The sequence below is a fragment of the Penicillium coprophilum genome (assembly GCF_028826855.1).
Source record: "Penicillium coprophilum strain IBT 35676 chromosome Unknown utg000004l_segment0_segment0, whole genome shotgun sequence".
In the NCBI taxonomy this organism is placed as follows: domain Eukaryota; kingdom Fungi; phylum Ascomycota; class Eurotiomycetes; order Eurotiales; family Aspergillaceae; genus Penicillium; species Penicillium coprophilum.
This window is the reverse complement of record NW_026622723.1, coordinates 8,251,396-8,275,271: the sequence shown is the minus strand read 5'-3', so window position 1 is coordinate 8,275,271 and position 23,876 is coordinate 8,251,396. Positions and strand designations below refer to the sequence as shown.

Below are 23,876 nucleotides of genomic sequence, written 5' to 3'. Positions count from 1 at the left end.
CCCCTGAACATATTAATTATTCCATTCATTTTACCATGTATGGAACTAAATTGTAGTTGCTACTGGCAGCTCGAAAAATTACGTCCACGTGACCACCAAATATCAGCCATAAAAGTCAGACAGCAATGATGCATCTTCTCTCCGAACTCGAAATTCAAAGACAGTGTCAAACTGGCTGCCACCACGCTTGTCATCTCCCATTCAATCCGATGAGCGCTTTGTATGAAAAACTCGACTGATAGGGAACCCGATCATGCCCCGTACCCCTGGGTCCGCAACTGATGGATTCAACGAAAGACCAGAAGGTCAGTCATATCCGTTGAAGTAGTTGCAGTCAATACATGACCCCTAACTGCTATAGAAGAATGTGGAGCGACTCGCACGGGTGCGTGAGAACCAGCGCAAGAGTCGAGCTCGGAAGCAGGAATACGTGAATGAGTTAGAACAGCGTCTTGCAGTATGCAAAGAACAAGCCCAACAAAAAGATATCGAGCATCGACTGGCGACGCAAAAAGTCGAGGCTGAAAATAAGCATTTGAGAGACCTGCTAGGATCACTGGGAGTTTCGAGTGCTTCTGTCCAGCAGTATCTGCAGGAAGTGGATACGGGAGCAAACACTAGCCGGAAGGTTGCCATCCCTGCTATCCAGCGAGCGGAGGGAAATAGTACTCTGTCTCAATCACGTCGATCCACTCGCACATCGAATTCGTCAATGGTAGTACCTCACGTCTACAAAGAGGGATCTGTGACAACTGAACTGCCAACAGCGGTCAGTGGGGCATGTGCCTCGACAGTGGTGCAACCATCAGATCAGCCACCAAAGCAAACTCCACAAGAAGAAGACCCGGCTTTGTGTGGATGTCGGTCCGAGAGACAAATTCCAGAGACGATCTCTGACGAAGATGTGCTTGATTCCACGCTGTGTGCTATTGCAGAAGAAATGATCAATCAATACAACACCAAAGGGATTGGTGTTGATGAGATTCGACGAAAAATTTGGTCTGGATTCCGAGGAGGTGCAAATGGCACAGGCTGTAGAGTGCAAAATCACATTCTGTTCCAAGTGCTAGACGATATCAGCAGTGATGTCTGACTTTGGCACTGGTTTAGCATTCACATTCGGTTGGGATAGTTGATAGTTCCAGCCGCCTTGACATTTAACAGAGGAAATGAGAACGAGGACTACACTACTACCAAGAATCGCTTTCAACCCTGTTCTCTTCTGCAATAGCGAGCCTTGAAAATTACGAGTACTTTGATCCGTACCACGGCATCTCGGCCTTAGGGCCCCAGCGGGACGATTCTGTGCCTGGACATCCCACCTAAGATGTGGGGCCACCACACCAAGCCTGGATATTTCCCCGGACCCCACGCCCCGACGGCGAAATGGCAACATTATCCCCGATTGCAGGTCCCGAGTCCGACGCTCTGCGAGCTAGAGTATAACCAAGAGGAATGGCATCCACTATTCCAATGACGTCAAGATGTCTCAGATTACCTGTTGCATCACAAACCACAAATGACCGATGAGAAATACTTCTCTAAATCCAATCTATTCAAAAAGGACAAGCCTTCAACGCTCCGATCCCCCAAACTAAACTGCTTGGACTGCCAAATCCCCAGCCGGTGGAAGCCCTGAAACGAAAGATTATTAAGTTCTAGCACCGATGATTAGCCGCAAAATAGGAAAAGATGGCCTGGCGGTGCATCCCGTCCGGGATCAGCGTGTTCCGTACTGGCAGTTTGGTCTAAGCCGAGAAAACCGGGGATATGGGGGTTTGGTCCGATGCCGGGGCACAAGTGTGGGGGAACTTTCTCTCGGTGAAGGGAGTATTAAGGGAGTATTTTGTATGCAACACCTTGAAGTGCACCATTCCACTACATGAATAGTCTCCGAAAAGAACACGGGAGAATGCGCTTGGCCAAGTAGACAATTAATCGCGCAAAAGCCGTAAGAGTCGGCATCCCTCCCCCCGCACTGATCTCCACGAAAACGCTTAGCTGCGGATGGCTTATCCCATAGTATCTGTGTGGGAAAATAGACCCAATATTATTAGAACACAGCGTATTCTTGGATCGAAAGTAAATGGAATCTTTTTTTTTATTAGCTATATACAACATAGTGCAGTGTTGTAGGAACGGGCGACCAGGTCTTTGCATCTCGGAGTGATGTGATGAGAAGGCTTTCCCCATTCGGTAGGAGAAGTGGTGATCAAGAAATTGGCCCGTCCAGATTAGAATGGAAGTCGCCTCTCGAGATCAGGTGAGTCTGTATGCAGACCCCAACATACCCCCATACGGAGTAAGAAGCCGAACGCTGAAAGGTCCAAGATCCAAGACCTACATCCAACGGAGAATTAGAATTAGCGGGGAAGAGGCACGAGCGTTGTAAGGTAGCAATGTGAGCCGAAGTATAGCCGATCTATAGTGAATTCAGGCCCAAGGTAAGGAGTGGGTTATGTCGAGGTATGACCTTTGTGGACCAGAGCACAGAAAGGGGGTTGATTTCTCACCCTGTGTCCCTTACCAGCCACTATTTATACTGTGCCTTGTGTCCCCTTTTCAAGGTGTCTCTAAAGTCCAGTTCCAGTGAGTATCAACCATAGCCAATCATAGGAAAGGATGTAAATATGATCAGGATAGTGCATACCTTAATGTCGATCACTTTCTCAATTTATTGCATTTTATGGAGTAAATATTATATGGAGTACGTGCACAAATATTAGCTCCCCCTGTGAGAAATCGAACATTTAAGGTCCATGTATTTCCCTCTCCTGTGGCTAGTTCCTTCCTCACACCTCTATTTCTTTCCATGCTGTCTCTGTGAGTTCTTCTCTCACTTTCACAGCACTTTGACAGCAATGAAGTTCGGGTGGCTACAAGTAGCCGGCCTAACGGCTTCGGTGGTTAATGCAGATGTGAGTTCAATTCAAGTCGATCAATTATATCACTGCTAATAACGTCGCGTCAAAATAGCCTCTGGCCTATTCTCCTCCATATTATCCCTCTCCATGGATGACTGGTGCGGGCGAGTGGTCTGATGCATACATACGCGCCGTCGAATTTGTCTCTAACCTAACATTGGCCGAGAAAGTCAACTTGACAACCGGTACCGGGTGGGAGCAAGAGCGATGTGTTGGTGAGACTGGGAGCATTCCCCGACTTGGGATGTGGGGAATGTGCATGCAGGACTCGCCATTGGGTATACGCTTCAGTAAGATTGCCCGCCCCGAACACAATTGGTTTATTTAACTAATGAAATTCGAAAAGGTGATTACAACTCTGGTTTCCCTTCTGGTGTCAATGTTGCCGCGACATGGGATAAGCGACTTGCCTACCAGCGTGGTACGGCAATGGGAGAAGAGCACCGCGACAAGGGCGTGGATGTGCAGCTGGGTCCTGTTGCTGGCCCTCTGGGAAAGTACCCCGAGGGCGGTCGTAACTGGGAAGGATTCTCGCCGGACCCTGTATTGACTGGTGTGATGATGGCCGAAACCATCAAGGGGATGCAGGATGCTGGTGTCATTGCTTGTGCAAAGCATTTCATTGGAAATGAGCAGGAGCATTTCCGTCAGTCTGGCGAGGCTCAGGGATACGGGTACAACATCTCTCAGAGTCTGAGCTCAAATATTGACGACAAAACCATGCACGAGTTGTATCTTTGGCCCTTCGTGGACTCCATCCGTGCTGGTGTTGGCTCTGTCATGTGCTCCTACAATCAGATCAACAACAGTTACGGTTGCGGAAACAGCTACACCCTCAACAAGCTGCTCAAGGGCGAGCTGGGATTCCAGGGCTTTGTTATGAGCGATTGGGGTGCGCACCACAGCGGTGTTGGGTCTGCTCTGGCCGGTCTGGATATGTCTATGCCCGGTGATGTCTACCTGGGTAGCCCTTACTCCTACTGGGGTACCAACCTGACCATCTCCGTTCTAAACGGCACCGTCCCAGAATGGCGCATCGACGATATGGCTGTCCGAATCATGGCTGCTTATTATAAGGTTGGACGTGATCGCGTCAGAACCCCTCCCAACTTCAGCTCCTGGACACGCGATGAATACAACTTCCAGCATGCTATGGTCAGCGAGGGCTGGGGCAAGGTCAACGAGCGCGTAAATGTCCAGCGTGACCATGCCCAGATCATCCGCAAGATTGGCTCTGACAGCACTGTCCTGCTCAAAAACAAGGGTCGTGCACTGCCTCTTACCCATGACGAGAAGTTTATCGCTATTCTGGGAGAGGATGCGGGCTCTAATGCTTATGGCGCCAATGGGTGCAACGACCGTGGCTGTGACAACGGAACTTTGGCCATGGGCTGGGGTAGTGGAACTGCCAATTTCCCTTATCTGATTACACCCGAGCAAGCCATCCAAAATGAAGTCCTGGAATACAGCAACGGGCAGACCAACGTCTTCGCTGTGACCGATAGCTGGGCCCTCAAGGAGATGGCCGCCCTGGCTGCTCAGGCTGATGTTGCACTGGTTTTCGTGAATGCCGACTCTGGCGAGGGGTTCATCAACGTTGATGGCAACGAAGGTGACCGCAAGAACCTGACGCTGTGGAAGAATGGCGAAGAGGTGATCAAGACTGCTAGTCAACACTGCAACAACACCATCGTTGTGATTCACAGCACATCCGCTGTTCTGATTAGTGACTGGTATGACAACGACAACATTACCGCCATTGTCTGGGCTGGTTTGCCAGGCCAGGAGAGAGCGGCCGCAGTCTGGTGGACGTACTGTATGGCCGTGTCAACCCCGGTGGTAAGACTCCATTCACCTGGGGCAAGGCTCGCAAGGACTACGGGCCTCCTCTCCTCACAGTGCCCAACAACGGTGCGGATGCTCCTCAGGACGACTTCGAGGATGGTGTCTTCATTGACTATCGCCGCTTTGACAAGGATAACACGGAGCCCATTTACGAGTTCGGTTACGGGTTGAGCTATACCAACTTTACCTTCTCCGACCTGAAGGTCATTCCTCTTGTCTCGCCTAAATACAACAAATACCAAGCAACCACTGGGAAGACCAAAAAAGCCCCCGTTCTCGGTGAAGCTGGCAAGGCTTCGGATAATCTGTTCCCCGAAGGAATTAAGCGCGTCCGCCAGTACCTTTACCCGTGGTTGAACTCGACCGACCTGCGTGCGTCGTCCGGCGACCCTGACTATGGCATGGACTCTAAGGACTACATTCCAGAGGATGCCACTGACGGCTCTCCTCAGGACCTCCTCCCCGCTAGCGGTAACTCCGGTGGCAATCCTGGTCTGTTTCAAGACCTCTACCAGGTGACCGCTACTATCACTAACACCGGGTCCGTGACTGGTGACGAAGTTCCCCAGTTGTACGTTTCCCTTGGTGGCGATGATGAGCCGTCGAAGGTCCTGCGTCAGTTTGACAGAGTCACTATTGCCCCTGGCCAGACCCTCCAGTGGACCACTACTCTGACCCGCCGTGACGTCTCTAACTGGGATGTTGACTCCCAGAACTGGGTAATCTCCGACGCCCAAAAGAAGGTGTATGTCGGTAACTCATCCCGCAAGTTGCCTCTTTCGGCCGATTTGCCCTCGGTCGAGTAAACGCTCTTCTTTTTCCCTGAAATGAAACCGGGAGGATACACATGTCCACATGAATCATTTTCTTGAGGTTGTACAGCCAGCATTGCGCTTTGCACATATTTTCCTTTTCTCTCGAGACATGCCTCCCATGACTACCTTGATGGTTAATGAAACCCATTAGTATTTCTTATTCAATCTATTCATAGAAGCATAAAACTGAACTCCTGATGCCTTGATCTATTGTATCCCGCACGCAAGTGCCTATCTGTAAAACCATGCTTAACTCCGGCATAAAAGCCAGACATCCATTCAATCTGCCTCTGAAATTGTTCTCTCCCAAATCCCTACCCCGACAAACCCCTAACACGCAAGCCATCCGAGTCCACCCAGCACCGTCCTCCCGACCACCCTATTCCCAATCCTAACCCTCACAGTCCCAAATCCAAATCAACTTCTAATCCACATCAAAGCAACAGCCATAATCCATGAAATGCTCACATAGCCCGACCCATACCACCAGCCCTACACATTCCAGGACCACGACCTCTCAAGCATAGCAATAACATATTCCCATGTTCATCGATTCCCCTCAAACCGTCTTCGGCATGACTTCCGCAGACTGCGTCTCAACACGGGCCTCATACGCGCTCGCGACAACAGACGAAGTCGCACACAGACCAGCGGGTCTTGGGCGTGAAGAAATGGTATTGAATTGCCGCTCAGCGCGCAGACGGCGTACGAGGCGTTCTTTGTGCATGCGGATCTTTCGCTTCCGCTTCCGGGCAGGCGTGCGCTGTCGTAACCACAGTGTCATCAGGACAAAGATTATCAGCATGCTTATCAGTTGGATCAGCGTGTGGTTGTTGTTGTTGTTGCTGGTGAGGGTGGGGTTGGTGGTTTGCTTGTGCAGCTTGCTGCGTGTGCGGGTATTCATGTTGTTGCGGCCAATTGGATATTTTGGGGGGAAAAAATTGCGGCTGGTGAGGTTGATGAGTATGTAGACTTGAACGTCCAGGTGGTGGAGAGGGCCGGTTTGATGTTATTAATTTAGCGGGGAGTTGCTCGCGAAGTGAAGCTTTTGGGTTTTTGGAGAGCAGAAGGGGTTTGATATTGATTCGACGAGCTTTGATTTCGTCAAGGTGCAAGTGAAGCTCGTGAGAGGAGGTAGGTTTAGGAGTTGTTTTTAGTTGAGGTAGGTGGAGAGGGTTTGCGTTTGTTGCTGGAAGGATTGACCGTGCGAGGCTTATGATTATGTCGGGATATTTGAGAGTTGAGTGAAAGTTGTGCCCACAGTTCGGATGCGTTGAATCTGTGAGTATTGTAGCAATTCCTCATGAGAATATCAGATTAAATCATCTGTGCGGTATAGTCTTTCCCTGGCATGCTATCATACCATATCCGCGGCCCCCGTGGTGGCCCTGTCTGTAGCTGAGTGACCCATTCCTTAAAGGTAACACCAGCACGCTCAGCATTAAAGATAGCAATTATCGGCCCATTCGGCTCTGAAGACCCACTGAGATTGCTCAAATTATCGCGCAAGTGCAGACGATGGCCTCGATAACCGAGATGTTTCAAGGAAAGAGACCGCAGCAAGGATTCATCTCCGAGGAAATTCCAAACCTGTCGCCAAGCAGCACTGCTCTCCTCAATCATCTCTGGAGAGTCCCATCTTGATAGATGATGGCCACTATCGGTGTCCATTGGGGCTACACCCCTCAAGTTCAAGGACTGCAGGGCAAGAGACCTCAAAGTCGGCATTGCGGTGCGTAAAAATGCCTTGAGGGTATCATAGGTGATTTCGATCCAGTAAAGATCGAGTTCAACTAGCTGGGTGAAGTTGACGCGTTGGGAGAGGTCGATAAAATAGTGAGGGTTCATTACACCATTCCGGTCCCATTGTGAGAATGTTAGGACTTTGAGGCTTGGTGCAACTATTATAGGGATATCGATGAGATATCTGAGTGAAGAATCATCCGAATGTACCTCCCAGATACAGATACAGAGGTGCAGGTGTTCTAATCCTTCCAGGGATAAGAGCAGGGATTTGTGTGTGAGTTTGAGTGTAATATCCGAAGAGGGTAGGGCACAATGTTCATCGTTGCATATGTCTAATTTCTTGAGTTTCCTGTTTGAGGCAACTGCACCCTCTAGAAGAGCTGAGAAAGCTATAGCGTGGTCCTTCGCTCTGCTCCTCCAGAGGTTGTGTATGGGTTTTCTGATATTCAATCCGAATGGATTGAATCCAAGCTGGCGTTTTACGTCGCGCCAACCGAGACACCTGAACTCATCCTTTGCAATTGAATCTGAGTTCCAGAAATACTCGGAGTCGTTATGTTGCATTCTAATAACAGTAAGGTTCTCAAATCGTGCCATACATTCTTTGAGGACCTTGTTAAGAGTATCGGATTCGATGATGCTGAGATGATCTGCCACAAAAGCCTGATATGCAGTGTGCCGCGTATTGATCTGGGCAATAGGCAGCCTGTCTCTATGTGAAGTGGTGCAGGACTCGAAGGAATCAATATCCATCTCATAAAAGCCCCCAAACAAGGACGGTACGACCCATAGCTCTTGAACTCGTGTTCGGAAGCAATTATTTGCAGCGAGCTGTTCCAATCGACGAAGACTGTGACTAGTGAGAATCAAGCCGATACTTTTACAATATCGGTCCGCAAAAGCATCCAGCGACTTCGTGTACACTCCGAGGCAGGTGGTTCGAAACGCAATCCAGTCACGCAGCTCCAGATGGCCACAGATGTTCCATACAAGCTCCGTCGGGAGTGTTGCGATAGACATCTAGATGAAGTTTCTATGTTGAGCGAGCATGGCAGAAAGGAAGAGTACGTACTGTTGACCTAGAGCCTGTCGGTGTGGACATCATGTGATTGGACACCAATGCAGGTATGTTTAACGCGTTTGCATGGACTTTATGCCTCAGGCACAATATGCTATGTAGACCAGAAACTCTGAGACTGCGAAACAAGCAAGCAAAGGAAAGAACTGCGATATTTAGTTACTGTAGAGATATCACTGGCTATCAGAGAATACAAACATTCCCATTGTCCAACGTGCCCGCCGTACATATCAAACTTGGATTTCCAGTAATTTACCAAGCCAAGGGTCCCATATCCATCTCATAGGTATTTTCCTCAATTAAACGACCATTCTCATCATCAGAGCCATTGCATGGAGCAGAAATCTCTTTGAGTTGACATCGACTAGATTGGTGAACAGTAGGTGTAGGTAGAGACGAGCGTGATAGTATCTTTCTGTGAAGAGCGACTGCCTGATCGATTATATCCTGAGTCTGGGCAATGATCCGGTCTCGCTCGTCATCCCAAGAAAATACCTTGGTTGTATACTAAATAAGGTGTGAGTGAACAAATTTCCCTAGCTTCCCTCGAGGACTCACCCGACTTGTGTTACTTAGATGTATGAACACCCATTTCAACCCGTCAGTCATGACACCGTAGATAACTGCGTTTCTTCCTGCTAGTTTGCGAGAATGGTGAATATTCGACATATTTTGAAGTAGAGCCCAGCTCCGACGCACCGGACTCTTAGTCTTCATCACAATCATGTTTGTTTCGAGCTCCCAGCAGTGGCCATACCACAAAACGTAGTCGATGATATTCACTGGAGCTAGACTTTGGTCGTCTGTCATTCCCGGCGTGAACATCCGCTTCCGAAAGCTCCAGTGGGGCGAGTCTAGGGGCCCGTCAGGATGAAGTGACTCTTTCTTGATCTTATCTGCGAGCAGCGCGAGGAGAAGTGATTCTATTCTCATTGGGAACAACGGATGTGCGACACTCTCCCGAGCGGTGATTAAATCAAGATCGTCCCACAGGTACGCTTATTAGTTATTAGCAAGCAAGATATTAAACATGTGGACAATTAGCTAGAACTTACCGAGATGGTCTGGGATGCTCCAGGTCTTTTTTGCGTTGAGTTGCCTCTTATTCCACCACCTAGTAGGTGAGAGGCCAAAGGCCTTCACTACCCGTTGATGTCCCTTGGTTGTCTTGATAATTGCACAGTCTTCTTCAATCATTGTAGGCGAGAGTGCAAGTGAATACATTGAAAAAAGCCAAGCCGATAAAGTTGACTAACTGAAGAGATGGAACTTCGATCTCGGAAGCAAACGTGCTTCATATGACTCAGTGTACTTTCCCTTTTAGGAAACGGAGCCTTGGAACCTTTCCAAGGTTGACAATCGGACTGTTGAACTTATTCCTGCACATGTATAAACGCCCCGAAAGTAGATTGTATCTTTATAGCTATAACAGAGGGGGAGGGAATTATCTACAATGACATTCAAGACATACGAAAGACACGAAAAGGCACACACGAAAGGCATACGAAAAGACATACCAAAAGACATACCAAAAGACATCCATACAAGCCAGACTCACAAACCTTGTTATATACATTCTAGAACCATGGAAAGTATTGATGTACTAAGCCTTTCAGAGTAACGGAAGGCATACTGTCAGATTTAATCCCTCTTTATATCTTATGCATCCCCTTTTCCTTCAACTCGCCGCGCACGTTTTCTAGCCATGGAGCAAATTGTTTCTCGAAAGAAGACTCCCAGAAACTTTAACAAGAAGAATAAAGAAAAAATGTCTACGATCGCCATTAGCGACCTGGATCCGATTGAAATTCCTCATCACTTTAACCTCACTCACTGTCCACCTGCCGAGTTCGAACTTTCTCCCAGAAAGACGGAAAAGGTCTCGCTCCCTCCTCATCTAAGTAAGTTTGGTTATTGATGTGAATTTGTTTCTATGCTAACTTGTATAGACTCTATCCTCGCAAACTATGACATCGCAACCGGCGGCTCAACTAGAAGCGAGGCATTAATAAGATCTCGTATCAATGTGATTATCTTGACAACTTTGGCCAAGATGATGCGCGAGTTTGCTCCGAAGCCCCATACCCCCGTTGCGTCAGCTTCCTCTACTGCACCTTCCGTATCACTCAAGTCTGTTCACCTGCAATTTGAACGCAAGATAAAATTCAATTGGAAAAGCCAGAATCGACTAGTGAAACTTTTCGGCATCGTTGATTACTCACTTTCATATGGCATGCCTAATAAACATGCGACCAATGTGGCTATGGTTGAAGTGGAAAGACCGCACTTGCTTAAAAGCGGCATGTTACATTGTCTCGCGTATATGGGTGAGTAATCTTAATCTGTATTATACCTGACTTATCAGTGCTAATCTGAATAGCGATGATACACGAAACAAGAAAGCAGTCCAAGATCAGAGACAGATCTGTGTACGGAATCGCGACGGACGGTTACGAGTGGGTGTTTATCCGGATTCGCTCAAATGGGGAGGTAAGAAATCATCGTGAAACTTGCTAGAATATCACTGATGGATCTTATAGTGGATTGAAAAGACGTATAGCTGGGTCCAGAATGCCCAAGATATTGTCTCGATGCTGGTAAAACTTTTCGCTCGTGCTGCGGGATTCGATCCCCGGAGCTATGGTAGGAAGAACTCAACTTCGTCGACATAACCTGCTACCAAGACGCGAAATCAATAATAGCAATTAACGATAGCCACGGCTCTCTACGTATAGCAGCGTGATGTAAGGGCTGGTATGTGTCATACAGATGGCCCTGGCCACAGAGACCCTGAGACTAGCTAGGTGGTCAGTATGTGATCCCCCCGTCCTTAGCAGCGGTAGCTAGGTTCGACACTGCAAAATTTCTACCATTGCACGATATTCATCTATACTACTTACAATAGAGCATTAGATATTTTCATTCCTTTAAGCTAGGGCTTTGCGAACATATTGACCTATAACTCGGGCTGAGACTGGGGAAGTTCTCTTGTCTCAAACCACCCAAAAACAAGAAGAGAAAATATGCAAAGGACTATCACCTGTCTATCTTTTCGGGCTGGGATGAAAAGCGTTCAACCAAGCCCTAAAACCGTGCCCTCTTTCGACAAAAGCGCCTTGGGTGTATCGAACTCCACAATTTTGCCGTTTTCCATGAAGTCAAATTTATCAAAGTCTAGAATTTCATGCAGTTTGTGTGCAATAGAGAAACTACTTAGCATATATCCAAAGAAATCAAAGAAGTCTCCAAGGGCATACTCGTAAGATGCCGAAAGGCCAGTTATATCAATACCACCCTGCTGAGACCAGTCCTCAGGGATGACCTCAATTTCGGAATCTAGATCCCCGATAGTGGCTGGTTGTACATATGAGCGAATTCTGGAAACAGCCCCAGTGGAGGTTCCCAGTCCAATCCAGTATGTCACGAGCATTTAGAGGGTGCCACTGAAGTGGACGATATTGAATAACGCGATACCCAGAAAATTCGTGGAAGGGCGTTGGGAAGCGTCGAAGGCAACTTGATTACAGCGCTGGTAATCCTCTATCCAGCCATAGTTTCGAATGCTGGAGATACCGCCGAGGGCTACTAAGAACTGCGATAATAGAGGGGCCTTGGCTTCAATGTCTAGAATGCGCATCTGACGAGAGGTCTGAACGTACAACTTTGTCACGTAGTTCACCACCAGAATGCAGGTCGAGACCACTACTGTTGTAACAAGAAGAGCCAACAAAAACTCAAGATCATTCTACAACACAGTGGAGCGCAGCATTGACTATTAGCACTAACGATGCAAGAAAGCTCTTCGTCGATGAGTTCGTGATCTTGACTAAATCTGTAAACAGTAAATCAGGTCAATTAAAAAAAATTTACTATTATAAAAAATTGGCATGAGTAGTTCCAATATCCGTAAAAGTCGACGTTGTCGCTCTGAGTTGAAGGTCAAAACCAGTAGTAATCAATAATTGTTGTTCTCTCTTACCCCATTGTAGTATGCAAGATAATTTCGTGGGACCGATGGGTTGTTCTGGGTTGTAAAACCATGATGAGAATCCTATAAAAGTTAGTCAAGAGGAACGATTGACCAAAAACAATATTGGCATCATACCAAGAGCTAGCAAAGGTAGTCATAAGTGAGAAGAGACCAAGTGCAGCATAAACATCTAGCCGATGATAAACGTGCTCATTGGGATGCTGCCCAATGGCGCGGGTCCATCACTGTAGCCATCCATATTTCTGTACAGGCCGTCAGCAACATGGAGAACCTGATGTGTAGGTAGGTTCGCTGAGACTGACGAGGAAAACTGAGACCGAGAACAAACAGGACACAGAATACAAGAAAGACTGACAGAAGAGGCCAACCAATATTCTGAAAATAATAGTGCTAGAAAACTCAGTCGCCAGTTCGTCGATTTAACTACGTATATTGACAATCTAACATCAATTCCCGCAACTATTCGTCATCCAATACAACATCAGAAAATCGAGCAGTGTTGTTGACTGATTAGACACCATTGGAGAGCATTTTAATTTAGCCAGCAGAACTCATGAGATCACTAGACGATCCATGTTGAATGATTCTCCTATCTTCATCCAGCGCGATGACGTTCTTGGCATAGAGAAGACGATACGCTGTAGCAGTAAGTTTAAGGAATGGTTTGAATAGTTATAGGGCGTATACATACCTGAGTTTATTTCCATGATTACATTCTGCCGAGAGTGCTTAATGAAACCATGTTCAGCAAACAAGCTCTCTAGAATTACCTTCTTAGTTTCTCGGTCAAGACCTATCAACGCACCATCAAGGATAATAGCCGGTTCTTTCGAGTAAAAAGCCCACGCAAACGCTTAGGAAACCTTTTGTTCTTTCAAGTTTGCCAGATGCAGAGGTATCGGTGTGACGTTAGATGGGCTTTTTAGTGCTCCCTTCAAGGCTCGGATCCGATATGTTGGCTGTTCTTTTTGATTGACTGCTACTATTCCATAATGAAGCTTCATATTCATGCTTAGCGTACTATGGAATTGCAGTATTTCAAGGTCATAGATGCTGTGCAAAGTTTTTGGTGTTGATCTTCAGAATTCTCGGTAGCACATAATGTTTATAACGTCTGAAGTCTTTCACCAAAATCTAGAATGCTTTTTGGTCAAATATCAAGCATATACATATTGAACAATGGGACCAGTCAATCAAAACGATCAAACAACTAGTAACCGCACTTGAGCAGCATGTAGTACGAGCCATCTGCCGCCATAATTGCCTTTTCACTTACAATACCTCTTTCAAATCCATCACACTTGCTGAGACCCGATTATTTGTGCCGAGTAGCACACCTGCAGAATGCACGACCAGGTAACGACCTCCCTCCCCCGAAAGTACCCGCAGAGACCGTGTGTAACCGTGTTCTTGGGGTGAAGCGATCTCTGTCCACTCCCCTTCGCCAAGGGCCTTGTTGATGAACAAACTACTCTGCGTACCGGAGCTGACAATGATGGTGCCATTTTTGCCACCGTAAGGTGTCCACACAGCGTATGGCGAAGATGTCGGCTTAGCACCACTGGAGACAACCAGACGCTGGCCCGGGGCCGAGGCGATCTTTTCGGGGTCGGACGACAAACGGTAGTACAGAGGGAATGAGTAGCTTGATGTATCAAAGAAAGAGCCATACTCATATATGTAGAAGTATTGACCGTTAGGGAGCTAGCAAGATCAGTATTTTCTAGATATAGCATAAAGAAATCGGTAGTGAATTGTTATTCTTAGTTTAGCTCACCTTGGTTACAACTGGCATGCCGGGTCGATCGGTATATGTCGGATATGCGACATCCTCTACCACAGGCCCCCATTTCTTCAAATCAGTTGAGACCTGGTGACTTATTGTCTGTCCATGGGTTGTATTGTCCCGCTGATCAGCGTAATAACAAATCAGCTTTCCCTTGCTATAAATGGGGTTAGTAAGATGTTTGTAGGCACAACAGAAGAACATACTGGGCAAGTAGGAATGGCTCCCACACAGGAGTCAGGCCATTGTTAGGAACAGCCTCTCCTCCAGAAGCAATATGACTAACAAATTTCCAAGTTACGCCATCGTCCTGCGACGCGTAAAGATCAATGTTTGTGGACGACAAGTCAGTCGGAATGCTACTACCGGCCAGAAGTAGAGTGCCCTTTTTGAATGAGCCGACTCGCTCGGGTAGGGAGTAGAGGAACGGCTGGTAGCGCAGGCCATACCCATTGGCAGTGTCATGCACCTTTGAAATCTCCTTCCAGGTCTTTCCGTAGTCCTTGGAGCGGTAGATAGGAAAGTAAACAGCCGGTGGCTCTGGGGAATAATTTTCCCATGTCGCAAGAAGATCCCCGTTGGGAAGCTGCTCGTTACGCGGGTAGAGCGTCCTTGGAACAATGTAGTTGGAAGGTGGTGAGAAAATGGTCACATTTGTGAACGGGGCCGGGGAAGAGTGCTTGGAGCGCGGAACTGTCACTGCAGCCACAGCTGCAACAAACGCAAATACCTGGGGAATTCTCATGTTGGATATGCTAGAGCTAACTGGTCTGCTATCTTGATGGGCAGCATCATGCTGCTTGTATCATGCTGCTTTTATAACTATATTTTGTCGAAAATTAGAGTTGATTTCTAAAACTATCTGATGCTCCGGGCTGATCCCGCCGGAATTGACCTTATTTGGGACAAATTTGAGGGTCTCTTATCTGAAGAATTTCCATCAATTACAACCATTGTAGATAATCCGGGGAAATATGGCAGAGATCACGGGAAATGCTACGGAATTACGATGACATCAATTGCCAAGAGAGCACGTGATTCACTGCCCCCTACTTCAATAGGAACTGTGTTTTCCCCCTATATTTGTAACCTTGGAGTACTTTTGCTCTCTGATCAATATGAACTTTGAGGATCGACTCTTAAGGGCTACTACGGTCGGAGGACAACCTCGTATCGGCCACAATATACCCCGTACATACTCTGAAATTCAAACTTTTAAGCCCACGCTAATTGGGCAGCACAAGCCCCCAGGCAGTTTGGCCCCCGTCATCCACAGCCAAATTTAGCGACGCCCAAAATGTTGGCCAATGATAAACGTGGATCTACACACCAGTGCTGAATACGTTTCCTACTAGCACACAGCCTTCGAGCATCGCCATAATCTGCTGGCAACCAACATGTTTGACTTTGATTGATTGGGTGAAAGTCGTCTTTAATTTCCGGGAATCTGTGTAGCCTACAAAGTAAGGCTGGGTTGATATTGGATACTTATATACCTTGAATTTCTTCCACGTTTGCTCATTCAGTCTCAAAACTGCCTTACAGATTTCACTTGAGACATCCAAATTCCGAAAAACTTCCTTTTTTTATACAAAGGCATTCGTCTGAAAATGGCACCGGCCGACCTCGCACATCGGCCAAAGAGCCAACTGACAGAAAAATTACAGCGATCGACAAAGAACCTCGTCGGTCGTTCGACAGCCATGTGGGATGATTCAAGATATCGTTATCATCAATCGACAATGGAGTTATGGCACAGATCAGCAGATACATTGAATGATTCGAAGGATCGGTGTCAGCGGTCAGCTAAATCGATGCTATATCGATCGGTGTCAAAATGGAATCAATCAGCAGATCAGTTATACCGCGCCGCCCGTATTGAAGATACGGAACAGCATGTCACAGCAGGCGATGGAAAAACCCAAGAACCAATGTTCTCACAGTCACGATTCTATTCAAGGGCACTTAACTCGCAACCAATAAGCCCATCTCAAACTCCCGATACCACGTCACCATCCACAAAAGTCAGATCAATCAAATCAGTCTCTGTCACTGTTTCTTCCTTATCTCCAGACAAGCAGATTGAAGGGCTGTATGAAGCAACTGAACTCGTCAATTCCACGGTGGGGCACACAAGAGATTTGCGGGACGACAAAAGGACAGCCTTGGGTGAGATCGAGCTTGAGTGGATCGACTCGACCATCACCGAGGCCGAAAATGCCGTCAATGATTTAGCTTCATTTGTAAAGCATTTTAGACAAACAAGGCCCCAAGCTCACAGAAGTTGGAAGCGTCGTGACTATGGACTTGCCCTGAAAAAGGAATCCCGCATGCTTCTTTCTCATGACAAGCTCGAGACAGTTCTTGGCCACCTTGACTCCCTACCGAGCACTTCAAGCAAGGACGAATCATTCTTCTCTCCATCTGAGGTCTCAATGGTCACTCCTGCAATCCCAGAACTCTCATCTGAGACGAGTGTCATATCTGTGTTTGAGCTTCCAGGTCTAAACCCCGTGAAAAATGAGCGACCTGTACCGAAAATTATCGTGACGCAGCATGATGGTGATCATGACGATAATATCATCTACTCCCATATAGATGAAAGTCCTCCCCCAAGCTATGAAGTGAGTGGGATGAATAGCCCAGCAGAGCTACCGTGATAGTATCACTACATGACCTTCCAAGGCTGGATAAGTAGCGATAAAGTTGTTATGAAATTATGAAACGATACCACACGAACAATGAATCAAAGCTTTCTCTCTATATGCTAAATCAAACTTGCAATTTGCAAACCTCTTACCTTATGTCAAAATAGTCCTTCTGTCTGGGCAATGAAATCTATAAATTATAGCACTAAAAAAAAATCCACCCATACTGGACATTGGAAACAAGATCTAAAGACGGGATTGAATATCGAGCGCGTCAATCTCCTCGGCCACAGTGTTGACTGCCTCAACCGCCATTCCATATCCCGCCTGGTAGCCAGTTCCACCGGCACCATAGTTATGGACAACAACTCCGTGGCGTCCTGCAGCGCCTACTCGCACATTTTCCCGGGCAACACGAGCACCACCCTCACGAGATGGACGTAGCCCAGCAAATGCACCAAGAATCTCAGTCTCGGTCGAGTTTAGAGCAGGAAGCAAAGCCGTCGTTCGAGAAAGAATTGAGTTTGTCTCTTCTCCAAATGTATCCGGTGTACTGTCGATATGGTTTAGTTACTGTCATGTGGAACACCCAAGAGAAAACAGCAATTGGCCAATGGTTTTTTTCGCAAAGGCTGAATGGATTCCACTTACCCAACATTCTTTTGCATGAAACCACCAAGGATCACGTTTCCATTCGAGTATGGTCGGGGAATCACATATGTTTCATAGTCCTTGCCATGTCTCATGATGTTTCGTTGCACATGAGATGCTCTTGCAAGTAGAATCTGACCTCTGGTGGGAAAGCACTTTGAATCTTGGACTCCCGGTAACTCTTTTGCCGCATTTCCGGTGCAGTTAAACACCACCTTGGTATCCTCGCTAAGATAGCCGGACGACACTTGGGGTAACTTTTTGCGGATTACTCGCACCCCATATTCTTGGGTGACCTTCTGGAACAGATACCGAAGGTGCATCGGTGCATTGAGTGTTATTGTCGTGAACTCTATGCCGAATGCGACTCCCGCTGGCAGGTCTTGTGTGGCAATCTCCTTGAACTGTTCAATGACAACATCGATAAGCACATCCGAAAAACAAGTAAATTGTCTATAACTCACATCTTTAAGATATGCGGCCATGGATTCGATTTTCTCGCGGGATGGTAGCTCATCCCAATACTCCACCGAAGGCGTTTCCTTCACAAACGCATTCTTCCCATCCTTGGCTGCAAGATCGAGAAGATACGTATATCCAAGCCTGTCCCATCGCAATGCGTTCGGGTCACTCGCAGAAATGGCTGAGAAATTGGCACCAGCCCTGAACTCCGGTTAATATTTCTTGAATGTGAACTGACGACAGGAATTCCAACGGACCATGGTGAAGTGTAATGTATCGAAGTGTCTCCTGGAAGATGCTCTGCAACGATGGTCGTGTGTCGACCATAGCCCTTCTCTGCGAGAACGAGGGCTACATTTAGCCCAATCACGCCGGCTCTGATAAGGATCAGCACCAAGACTCCGAAACAGTCGTCGCGTGTTTTAGCTCCCACTTACCCGATGATCACTACAGATTCGCTTTTCATATTTTCGAGTGGCTCTATTGATCCTGAGTGAAAGTTGACTTTCTTATTTATCACTTTCCTGCTACCGTCGAGATCTTTAAATACTTTACAATCAAGGACAGCTCTTTGGACTATATGGTCTGATGTTGACTTGAACCGCGGCAAAGTCCGCGGTTCCTCCCCTCCGCGGGCTACTTGGAGGGCTCCGGTTGGCGGCATGGCCGGTGGGGGTAGGTGGGGGTAGGCGGTATCGCCTCTCATTGGCTGATAATATTACAGCATCGAAGAGCCTCATCAAGACAGACAGTGATCTCGACGACCGATGGATAATCATCATACGGCTACGGAGCTAGCTCAGAAAAGAAGATCCACTCTGTCAAGAACGTGAAGTGATTGAGCCTAAATTATGGAAACTCCCTTCAAGACAGAAAGAGAAACAGAGGGCAAAAAGGGATAAACTCGGGTCGTTTAGCAACTTTATATCTTCCCTAGCTTCCCTGCAATGCACACTCTAGCATATATCATAGTGAGAGATTGCTGGGATACAGGTCAGAAATTTTCCAAGGATGATTCTAGACTTCTACCGCTCATGATAAAACTATGTCCTCTGGAAATATGATCACTTAGGAGTCACGACTGCCGTTCCGAATTTTGATCAATCTGCTATTTAGTAAATATGTCGTTGGAACGCGTCAAATAAGCTAGCCTATGTGTTGTACTGTACATACATAGAGAATGTCCGCATCTATTGGCGAGAGGACCCACCGTACCAGGGCGGATCCATAGCTCACATCTCTTCCCCTTCAAGGTTGGTTTCCTCTCCCTCCCTCCCCCACGACATATCCTTCCTCTATACCTACCCGCATTCTCTAGTTATGCATGGACTGTAGTTCATCTCTAGAAGTGTAGCATGATATGTGTGGTTCAATAACTGCTCATGAACCGAGACAGTCATCTGGCTTGAAGAAGAGGACTTGCTGCCCAATACTAGCCACCATTTCGAATCATGCTGCAATTCTTGAAAAACCGAAGATTTGAAGTGCCGCAAATCAATAGAGAAAACTCAAATGCCTCAGGGTAAGCTTGCGGAGATACCTCGGCGGTGATATCTCGGTAATCAGTCGGGAAAGACTCGGCTCACAGATTTAAATAAGACCCCTGCCAACATGTCATCCTTATCTCAAAGAAATATAGATATAAAGTCTGTGAAATCACCGTACAAATACAAATCGGAATAAAAATAAATAAATCACAGATTCTCATCGCATTATGCCTGAACATATTGATTCACAGGGACTTACCCCTAAAACGAGCACGTCACAGTCTTCCTTCGTCGAGGATCTCAACGCCACCCAGGAGAAGTCACATCCTTCACCTCTCCAGCGCTTGAAGAAACAATGGAAGGACATAAAAAAGGACTGGGGACCTCTCATGGCGGCCAAAGAGGACTTATATGACGAGTACACTTTTCCACCGGGGCGTTATTCTGGGCAAAGATAGCTTGACAATGGTGAGTGTGTTGCAGCCTACCACATCATGATCAAACTTGGTATCTAATAATGGTTTGAAGACAGGAATCGGCATTTCTTTTTGTCAGACCGCAAAAGAGCCCAACTTTTATTCTACCTCAAGAACGCCATTACCAATACCTCCAACGATCATGGCCATGCAAGATGTGCGACCTTCCTCCTATCAAGCCGACCCCGACTGCTTTCCAAAGCTTTTTATGTCCTCACGATACCGATGAACACTTTCAAAACAATGACATTTGCTTTGTGCAACATATACAGGGACTATTTTGCAACATGGCGTTCGTTGCTTTTCCAAGGGTCGCATTTTGTTGGCGTCTTCTTGAAATCTTGAGGATATGGCTGTCTTGAAGACATACAGATAGCCTCTTTCTCTCCCAATTTCTTCATTAATTTATAATATCCTAATATATTAAATTACACCGCGCTTTTTCTGGTAAATATATCACTAATATATCGGCACATGATCCCGACAAGTCAGCAAGTAAAAGAATGGGAAGAAAACAGAAGAAAGAGACAGAAGGGAGTGACCGACGCAGCAAACGAACATGAAGTTTTCATCGCTCGGCTTGGACGCACGCCCATACCCACAAGGGATGTTGAATTGCAACGGTTGCATACCTGGACGACGTACGGAGGAGCACATTCTAGAGCTGCTCTGGCAAGAAGCCAGCCACAAGAGAGAATATGAATTCTGTTTTCCCCAGCCTCTAGCTAGGATATAGACACCTCAAAGAAAGTGAAAACAAAATTCTAATTATTTTCACTACGCTGGAGGTTGGTTTTGAAAGCAGAGCCTCCGCCCAAATATCGAAGCATTAACAGCGGAGATTAACTATGGCCCCGGGGTCTCCCGAGTTCCGTGACACATGCCGTAGTCTATATTTAGAAACATATGTGAAATATGTATGACTCGGGAGATGAGATTTCTATTCACATCGATTAGACATTTACAGGTCGGTCGGGTTTCTGGCCGTAAACCACTCGCAACTTCGTGTACAAGTGATACGATGTATCCCGCAGCTCCATCCGGATTCCTGCCAGCAGTCCCTCGATCTCGGCGCGTGTCCACCCAAGCACTCTTGAAAACAACGCATATGTGTAAATGGGCATGGCTTCGAGCATGTTGAGTTGATGGTACCGACCAAGCTCCTTGAGCTTGGGGTCTTTGGGCCATGGGCTTTGAGGCAGCTATTTACCGATTAGCATGGGTTTTCATTGTTATCAAAAAGACATTGCGGAGCATACCTTGTGGATATCCTCTTTGACATTCACAAACCCGGCCTTCTCCATCCGTTCTTTCCAGGACACGGATGAAGCCATGTCCTTACCAAACATGCGCGAGGATTCATGCATGTGCTTAATGGACAAGAGAAAGTTCGTTGCGCCGATATGAGTTCCGTCGTCCGAATACGTGTTGACGTCGAAACTCGCCATTTCAAACCATCCATTGGGATTCAGGTTGTCGAGTGCCTGTTTGAAGAGAACATCATGGTCTCGAATGGAACCTTCCAATTCGCGCCCATGGATATAGTCGAATGGCTTGCTATATGACCATGGTTGTTCAAAGTCGTCAATCTCAAAGCGGCAATTTGGAGGCACCCTGGACATCTGTCAATATTATATATGGAGCCATTGTAGTAGCATAAGCACGTACCATGATGGCTGAATAGCACTTAGGTCAATTCCTGGTTCCATTAGTCGACGTTTTGATCGGATTATAGACATGTGCCCCTACCGATGACTTGTGCGTTTGGGTTTGTACTATATTGCCTGTTAGGGGTAGAATAGACAGACAAATTGGCAGAGAACTTACTCTGCATACTCGATTGCCCATAAACCTGTTCCTGTCCCGAGATCTAATACTCGCTTTGGATTTTGGACTGGTGCTTGGCACAATTCTCCTTTGAGGATCATTAGGTAAATGTGGTGGCTCTGTTGCTCGTTAAAATCTTGTATCATCAGATTCAACGAGTGAAAACTAACCAGATCAAGGCGATCTTGTTCCCGTTCATCATTTGGCTGATTAAACATTAGTCTGAGACGGAGACCAAACGTTGATAGGGTCACGTACTAGAACGTATTCTCCTTCATGGTATGAATGATACCTGCGACCGTTCTGCACCTCATCAGTAAGATTCGGGATCAAATAGCGATAAACACACTTCATATCTGCGATTATTAGCCGCCATTAAACACATGTTCCAGCCACATTCACATACTGATAGTCCAACACACTCGATGTCACACTTGTGGTGTAACTGGCATTGTCAAGTCTGTGACGATTAGCAGAAAATACAAATCATTTCAAGTCACCGGCCTTACGAGTCAGAGTATAATGAGGCCCCATCGGTGTCCGACTAGTATGACATTAGTTAGATAAGCAAAGGGAATGCGCGAAAAATTTCAAGAAAAAAAATAAGAAAAATTTTTTTATGGGATACTAACGTCGGGCTCGACCGGGGGTGAGGCGCGTTGTGTTTCTGGATGCATCTTCGATATTTCGGACAAGACACAGGCTTGTACACAGATGGAATGGATCAGGAAGAAAGTGAAAAGTGAAAACTGCAAGCACACCGCAGTCTTATGACCCCCCTTATGACCCCTCTGTCTTCAGGCAGTTATTAGCGTCCCGAGTTGTCGGGTTCAGCGCTATTACGTGCCAAGGTTGTATTCAACGGTCCTTTGTACCGTAAGTATCAGGAAGACTGCCCGTACAGTCAGTGGACATATGTTTTTAACACACCCATAGCCCCACATAGCTCACCGCTAGTGTAGGGATATACCGCCTACCTAAAACGCGTATATGAAAACCACGCTAAAATAGTACGTGAAGCTGCTTTTCAAAAAGGAGATCCAATTACCTATATTTATCTCTCTCTTTAGTATCTCTCCTCTCTACCCTCTATACCATTCCACCTATGGCGCGTTCAAAAGAGCTTACGCCTGCTATACGTGAGCGTATATGTGAGCTACATGCTATAGGATGGGGGTATAGACGTATTCATAACCGCTATCCTTATATTCCAATCTCTACAATCCGGTACACTGTGAAAAAGGAGAGCGAGCGCCGAGCAGGCGTATCAAAACCGCGATCTGGAAGGCCAAAAAAAGCTTACTGAAGCTAATAAAGACCAGATCTTGAACGCTATCCACGGAAACCCAAAGATTATGGCCGAAGACCTCCTTGCTGAGGTTGATCATAAGGTCAAATACCGCTCTATACAACGTCTTTTAAATGCGGAGAACCTCCGTAAATAGCGATGTAGCTAGCGGCCCTTTTAAAGGAAGAACACGCGGTTAAACGCCTTCGCTGGGCCCTACGCTATCGGCACTTTACACCTGAAGATTGGGCCCGTGTTTTTTGGTCTGATAAGTGTACTATTGAGCGTGGGATTGGTGTACGTCGAGAGTGGACCTTTATCCGTCCAAAAGACCAACCGAAGGAGGGACAATGTCAAGGATTACCACACCGAGGAAAGTAAGTGAAGTAGATATTTTGGGCTATATTTTCTGGCGCTACACGGCGTACAGGGCTTATACCACTCTTTGGGAATCCTGAGGCTGAGCGTACTGGTATCACTGGCCTAGTGATTGAGGAGTTATACCGCCGGGTTCTACCTATCTTGCTTGCAAATCTAGATAGTATTTTTCAGTATAATAATGCTCCGACATATACTGCGTATGTTGTACGGGATGTATTAGCTGAGATGGAGATTGAAGTTATGGAATAGCCTCCTCACTCGCCTGATTTGAATCCAATTGAAAACCTCTGGGCGTTGTTGAAAGCTAAGACATACGAGCTTCGGCCTGATCTCCTACATATGCAGAACAATGACACAACAAAGGAGATACTAGTGGCAACAGCGCAGCAGGCATAGGATGAATTAGAGCTGAGGCACCTGGAGCATCTCTCTGAGACAATGCCGCACCGGGTGGAGGCTATCATTGAGAGC

General features: G+C 46.8%; 14 protein-coding genes across 14 annotated transcripts; 4 read left to right on the top strand and 10 right to left on the bottom strand.

Annotated features, from left to right (window-relative positions):
• Window positions 1-281: 281 nt before the first annotated feature.
• N7500_007569 (bZIP transcription factor) lies at window positions 282-1,093 on the top strand (the record flags this gene model as incomplete). Its single annotated transcript, XM_056678713.1, has 2 exons — window positions 282-305; window positions 362-1,093. The coding sequence occupies 2 exons, from the start codon at window positions 282-284 to the stop codon at window positions 1,091-1,093; spliced, it is 756 nt and encodes a 251-aa protein (XP_056533713.1).
• A 1,768-nt stretch (window positions 1,094-2,861) lies between these two features.
• Window positions 2,862-5,575, top strand: N7500_007568 (beta-glucosidase; the record flags this gene model as incomplete). The annotated part of the gene is made up of 4 exons (XM_056678712.1): window positions 2,862-2,918; window positions 2,977-3,214; window positions 3,271-4,657; window positions 4,705-5,575. 4 exons carry the CDS (start codon window positions 2,862-2,864, stop codon window positions 5,573-5,575), a joined length of 2,553 nt encoding a protein of 850 aa, XP_056533712.1.
• A 568-nt stretch (window positions 5,576-6,143) lies between these two features.
• On the bottom strand, window positions 6,144-6,488 carry N7500_007567 (uncharacterized protein; the record flags this gene model as incomplete). The annotated part of the gene is made up of 1 exon (XM_056678711.1): window positions 6,144-6,488. One exon carries the CDS (start codon window positions 6,486-6,488, stop codon window positions 6,144-6,146), a length of 345 nt encoding a protein of 114 aa, XP_056533711.1.
• A 413-nt stretch (window positions 6,489-6,901) lies between these two features.
• N7500_007566 (uncharacterized protein) lies at window positions 6,902-8,350 on the bottom strand (the record flags this gene model as incomplete). Its single annotated transcript, XM_056678710.1, has 1 exon — window positions 6,902-8,350. One exon carries the CDS (start codon window positions 8,348-8,350, stop codon window positions 6,902-6,904), a length of 1,449 nt encoding a protein of 482 aa, XP_056533710.1.
• A 310-nt stretch (window positions 8,351-8,660) lies between these two features.
• N7500_007565 (uncharacterized protein) lies at window positions 8,661-9,605 on the bottom strand (the record flags this gene model as incomplete). Its single annotated transcript, XM_056678709.1, has 3 exons — window positions 8,661-8,915; window positions 8,967-9,406; window positions 9,464-9,605. The coding sequence occupies 3 exons, from the start codon at window positions 9,603-9,605 to the stop codon at window positions 8,661-8,663; spliced, it is 837 nt and encodes a 278-aa protein (XP_056533709.1).
• A 508-nt stretch (window positions 9,606-10,113) lies between these two features.
• N7500_007564 (uncharacterized protein) lies at window positions 10,114-11,080 on the top strand (the record flags this gene model as incomplete). The annotated part of the gene is made up of 4 exons (XM_056678708.1): window positions 10,114-10,309; window positions 10,358-10,735; window positions 10,789-10,898; window positions 10,949-11,080. The coding sequence occupies 4 exons, from the start codon at window positions 10,114-10,116 to the stop codon at window positions 11,078-11,080; spliced, it is 816 nt and encodes a 271-aa protein (XP_056533708.1).
• Window positions 11,081-11,481: 401 nt separating this feature from the next.
• Window positions 11,482-11,838, bottom strand: N7500_007563 (uncharacterized protein; the record flags this gene model as incomplete). Its single annotated transcript, XM_056678707.1, has 1 exon — window positions 11,482-11,838. One exon carries the CDS (start codon window positions 11,836-11,838, stop codon window positions 11,482-11,484), a length of 357 nt encoding a protein of 118 aa, XP_056533707.1.
• On the bottom strand, window positions 11,839-12,392 carry N7500_007562 (ABC transporter integral membrane type 1; the record flags this gene model as incomplete). Its single annotated transcript, XM_056678706.1, has 3 exons — window positions 11,839-12,153; window positions 12,195-12,240; window positions 12,388-12,392. 3 exons carry the CDS (start codon window positions 12,390-12,392, stop codon window positions 11,839-11,841), a joined length of 366 nt encoding a protein of 121 aa, XP_056533706.1.
• Window positions 12,393-12,568: 176 nt separating this feature from the next.
• N7500_007561 (uncharacterized protein) lies at window positions 12,569-12,930 on the bottom strand (the record flags this gene model as incomplete). The annotated part of the gene is made up of 2 exons (XM_056678705.1): window positions 12,569-12,858; window positions 12,918-12,930. The coding sequence occupies 2 exons, from the start codon at window positions 12,928-12,930 to the stop codon at window positions 12,569-12,571; spliced, it is 303 nt and encodes a 100-aa protein (XP_056533705.1).
• Window positions 12,931-12,936: 6 nt separating this feature from the next.
• On the bottom strand, window positions 12,937-13,250 carry N7500_007560 (uncharacterized protein; the record flags this gene model as incomplete). The annotated part of the gene is made up of 2 exons (XM_056678704.1): window positions 12,937-13,037; window positions 13,091-13,250. Coding segments are annotated over 2 exons (261 nt in total), but the record flags the coding sequence as incomplete, so codon positions are not given.
• Window positions 13,251-13,671: 421 nt separating this feature from the next.
• N7500_007559 (sialidase family protein) lies at window positions 13,672-14,930 on the bottom strand (the record flags this gene model as incomplete). Its single annotated transcript, XM_056678703.1, has 3 exons — window positions 13,672-14,103; window positions 14,177-14,342; window positions 14,392-14,930. The coding sequence occupies 3 exons, from the start codon at window positions 14,928-14,930 to the stop codon at window positions 13,672-13,674; spliced, it is 1,137 nt and encodes a 378-aa protein (XP_056533703.1).
• An 865-nt stretch (window positions 14,931-15,795) lies between these two features.
• Window positions 15,796-16,845, top strand: N7500_007558 (uncharacterized protein; the record flags this gene model as incomplete). The annotated part of the gene is made up of 1 exon (XM_056678702.1): window positions 15,796-16,845. The coding sequence occupies one exon, from the start codon at window positions 15,796-15,798 to the stop codon at window positions 16,843-16,845; it is 1,050 nt and encodes a 349-aa protein (XP_056533702.1).
• Window positions 16,846-17,079: 234 nt separating this feature from the next.
• On the bottom strand, window positions 17,080-18,412 carry N7500_007557 (FAD-dependent oxidoreductase; the record flags this gene model as incomplete). Its single annotated transcript, XM_056678701.1, has 5 exons — window positions 17,080-17,386; window positions 17,485-17,888; window positions 17,949-18,147; window positions 18,204-18,323; window positions 18,384-18,412. The coding sequence occupies 5 exons, from the start codon at window positions 18,410-18,412 to the stop codon at window positions 17,080-17,082; spliced, it is 1,059 nt and encodes a 352-aa protein (XP_056533701.1).
• Window positions 18,413-20,862: 2,450 nt separating this feature from the next.
• On the bottom strand, window positions 20,863-22,413 carry N7500_007556 (class I SAM-dependent methyltransferase; the record flags this gene model as incomplete). Its single annotated transcript, XM_056678700.1, has 11 exons — window positions 20,863-21,111; window positions 21,169-21,523; window positions 21,578-21,608; window positions 21,659-21,684; window positions 21,737-21,855; window positions 21,907-21,942; window positions 21,995-22,039; window positions 22,086-22,092; window positions 22,143-22,196; window positions 22,246-22,280; window positions 22,369-22,413. The coding sequence occupies 11 exons, from the start codon at window positions 22,411-22,413 to the stop codon at window positions 20,863-20,865; spliced, it is 1,002 nt and encodes a 333-aa protein (XP_056533700.1).
• Window positions 22,414-23,876: the final 1,463 nt, after the last annotated feature.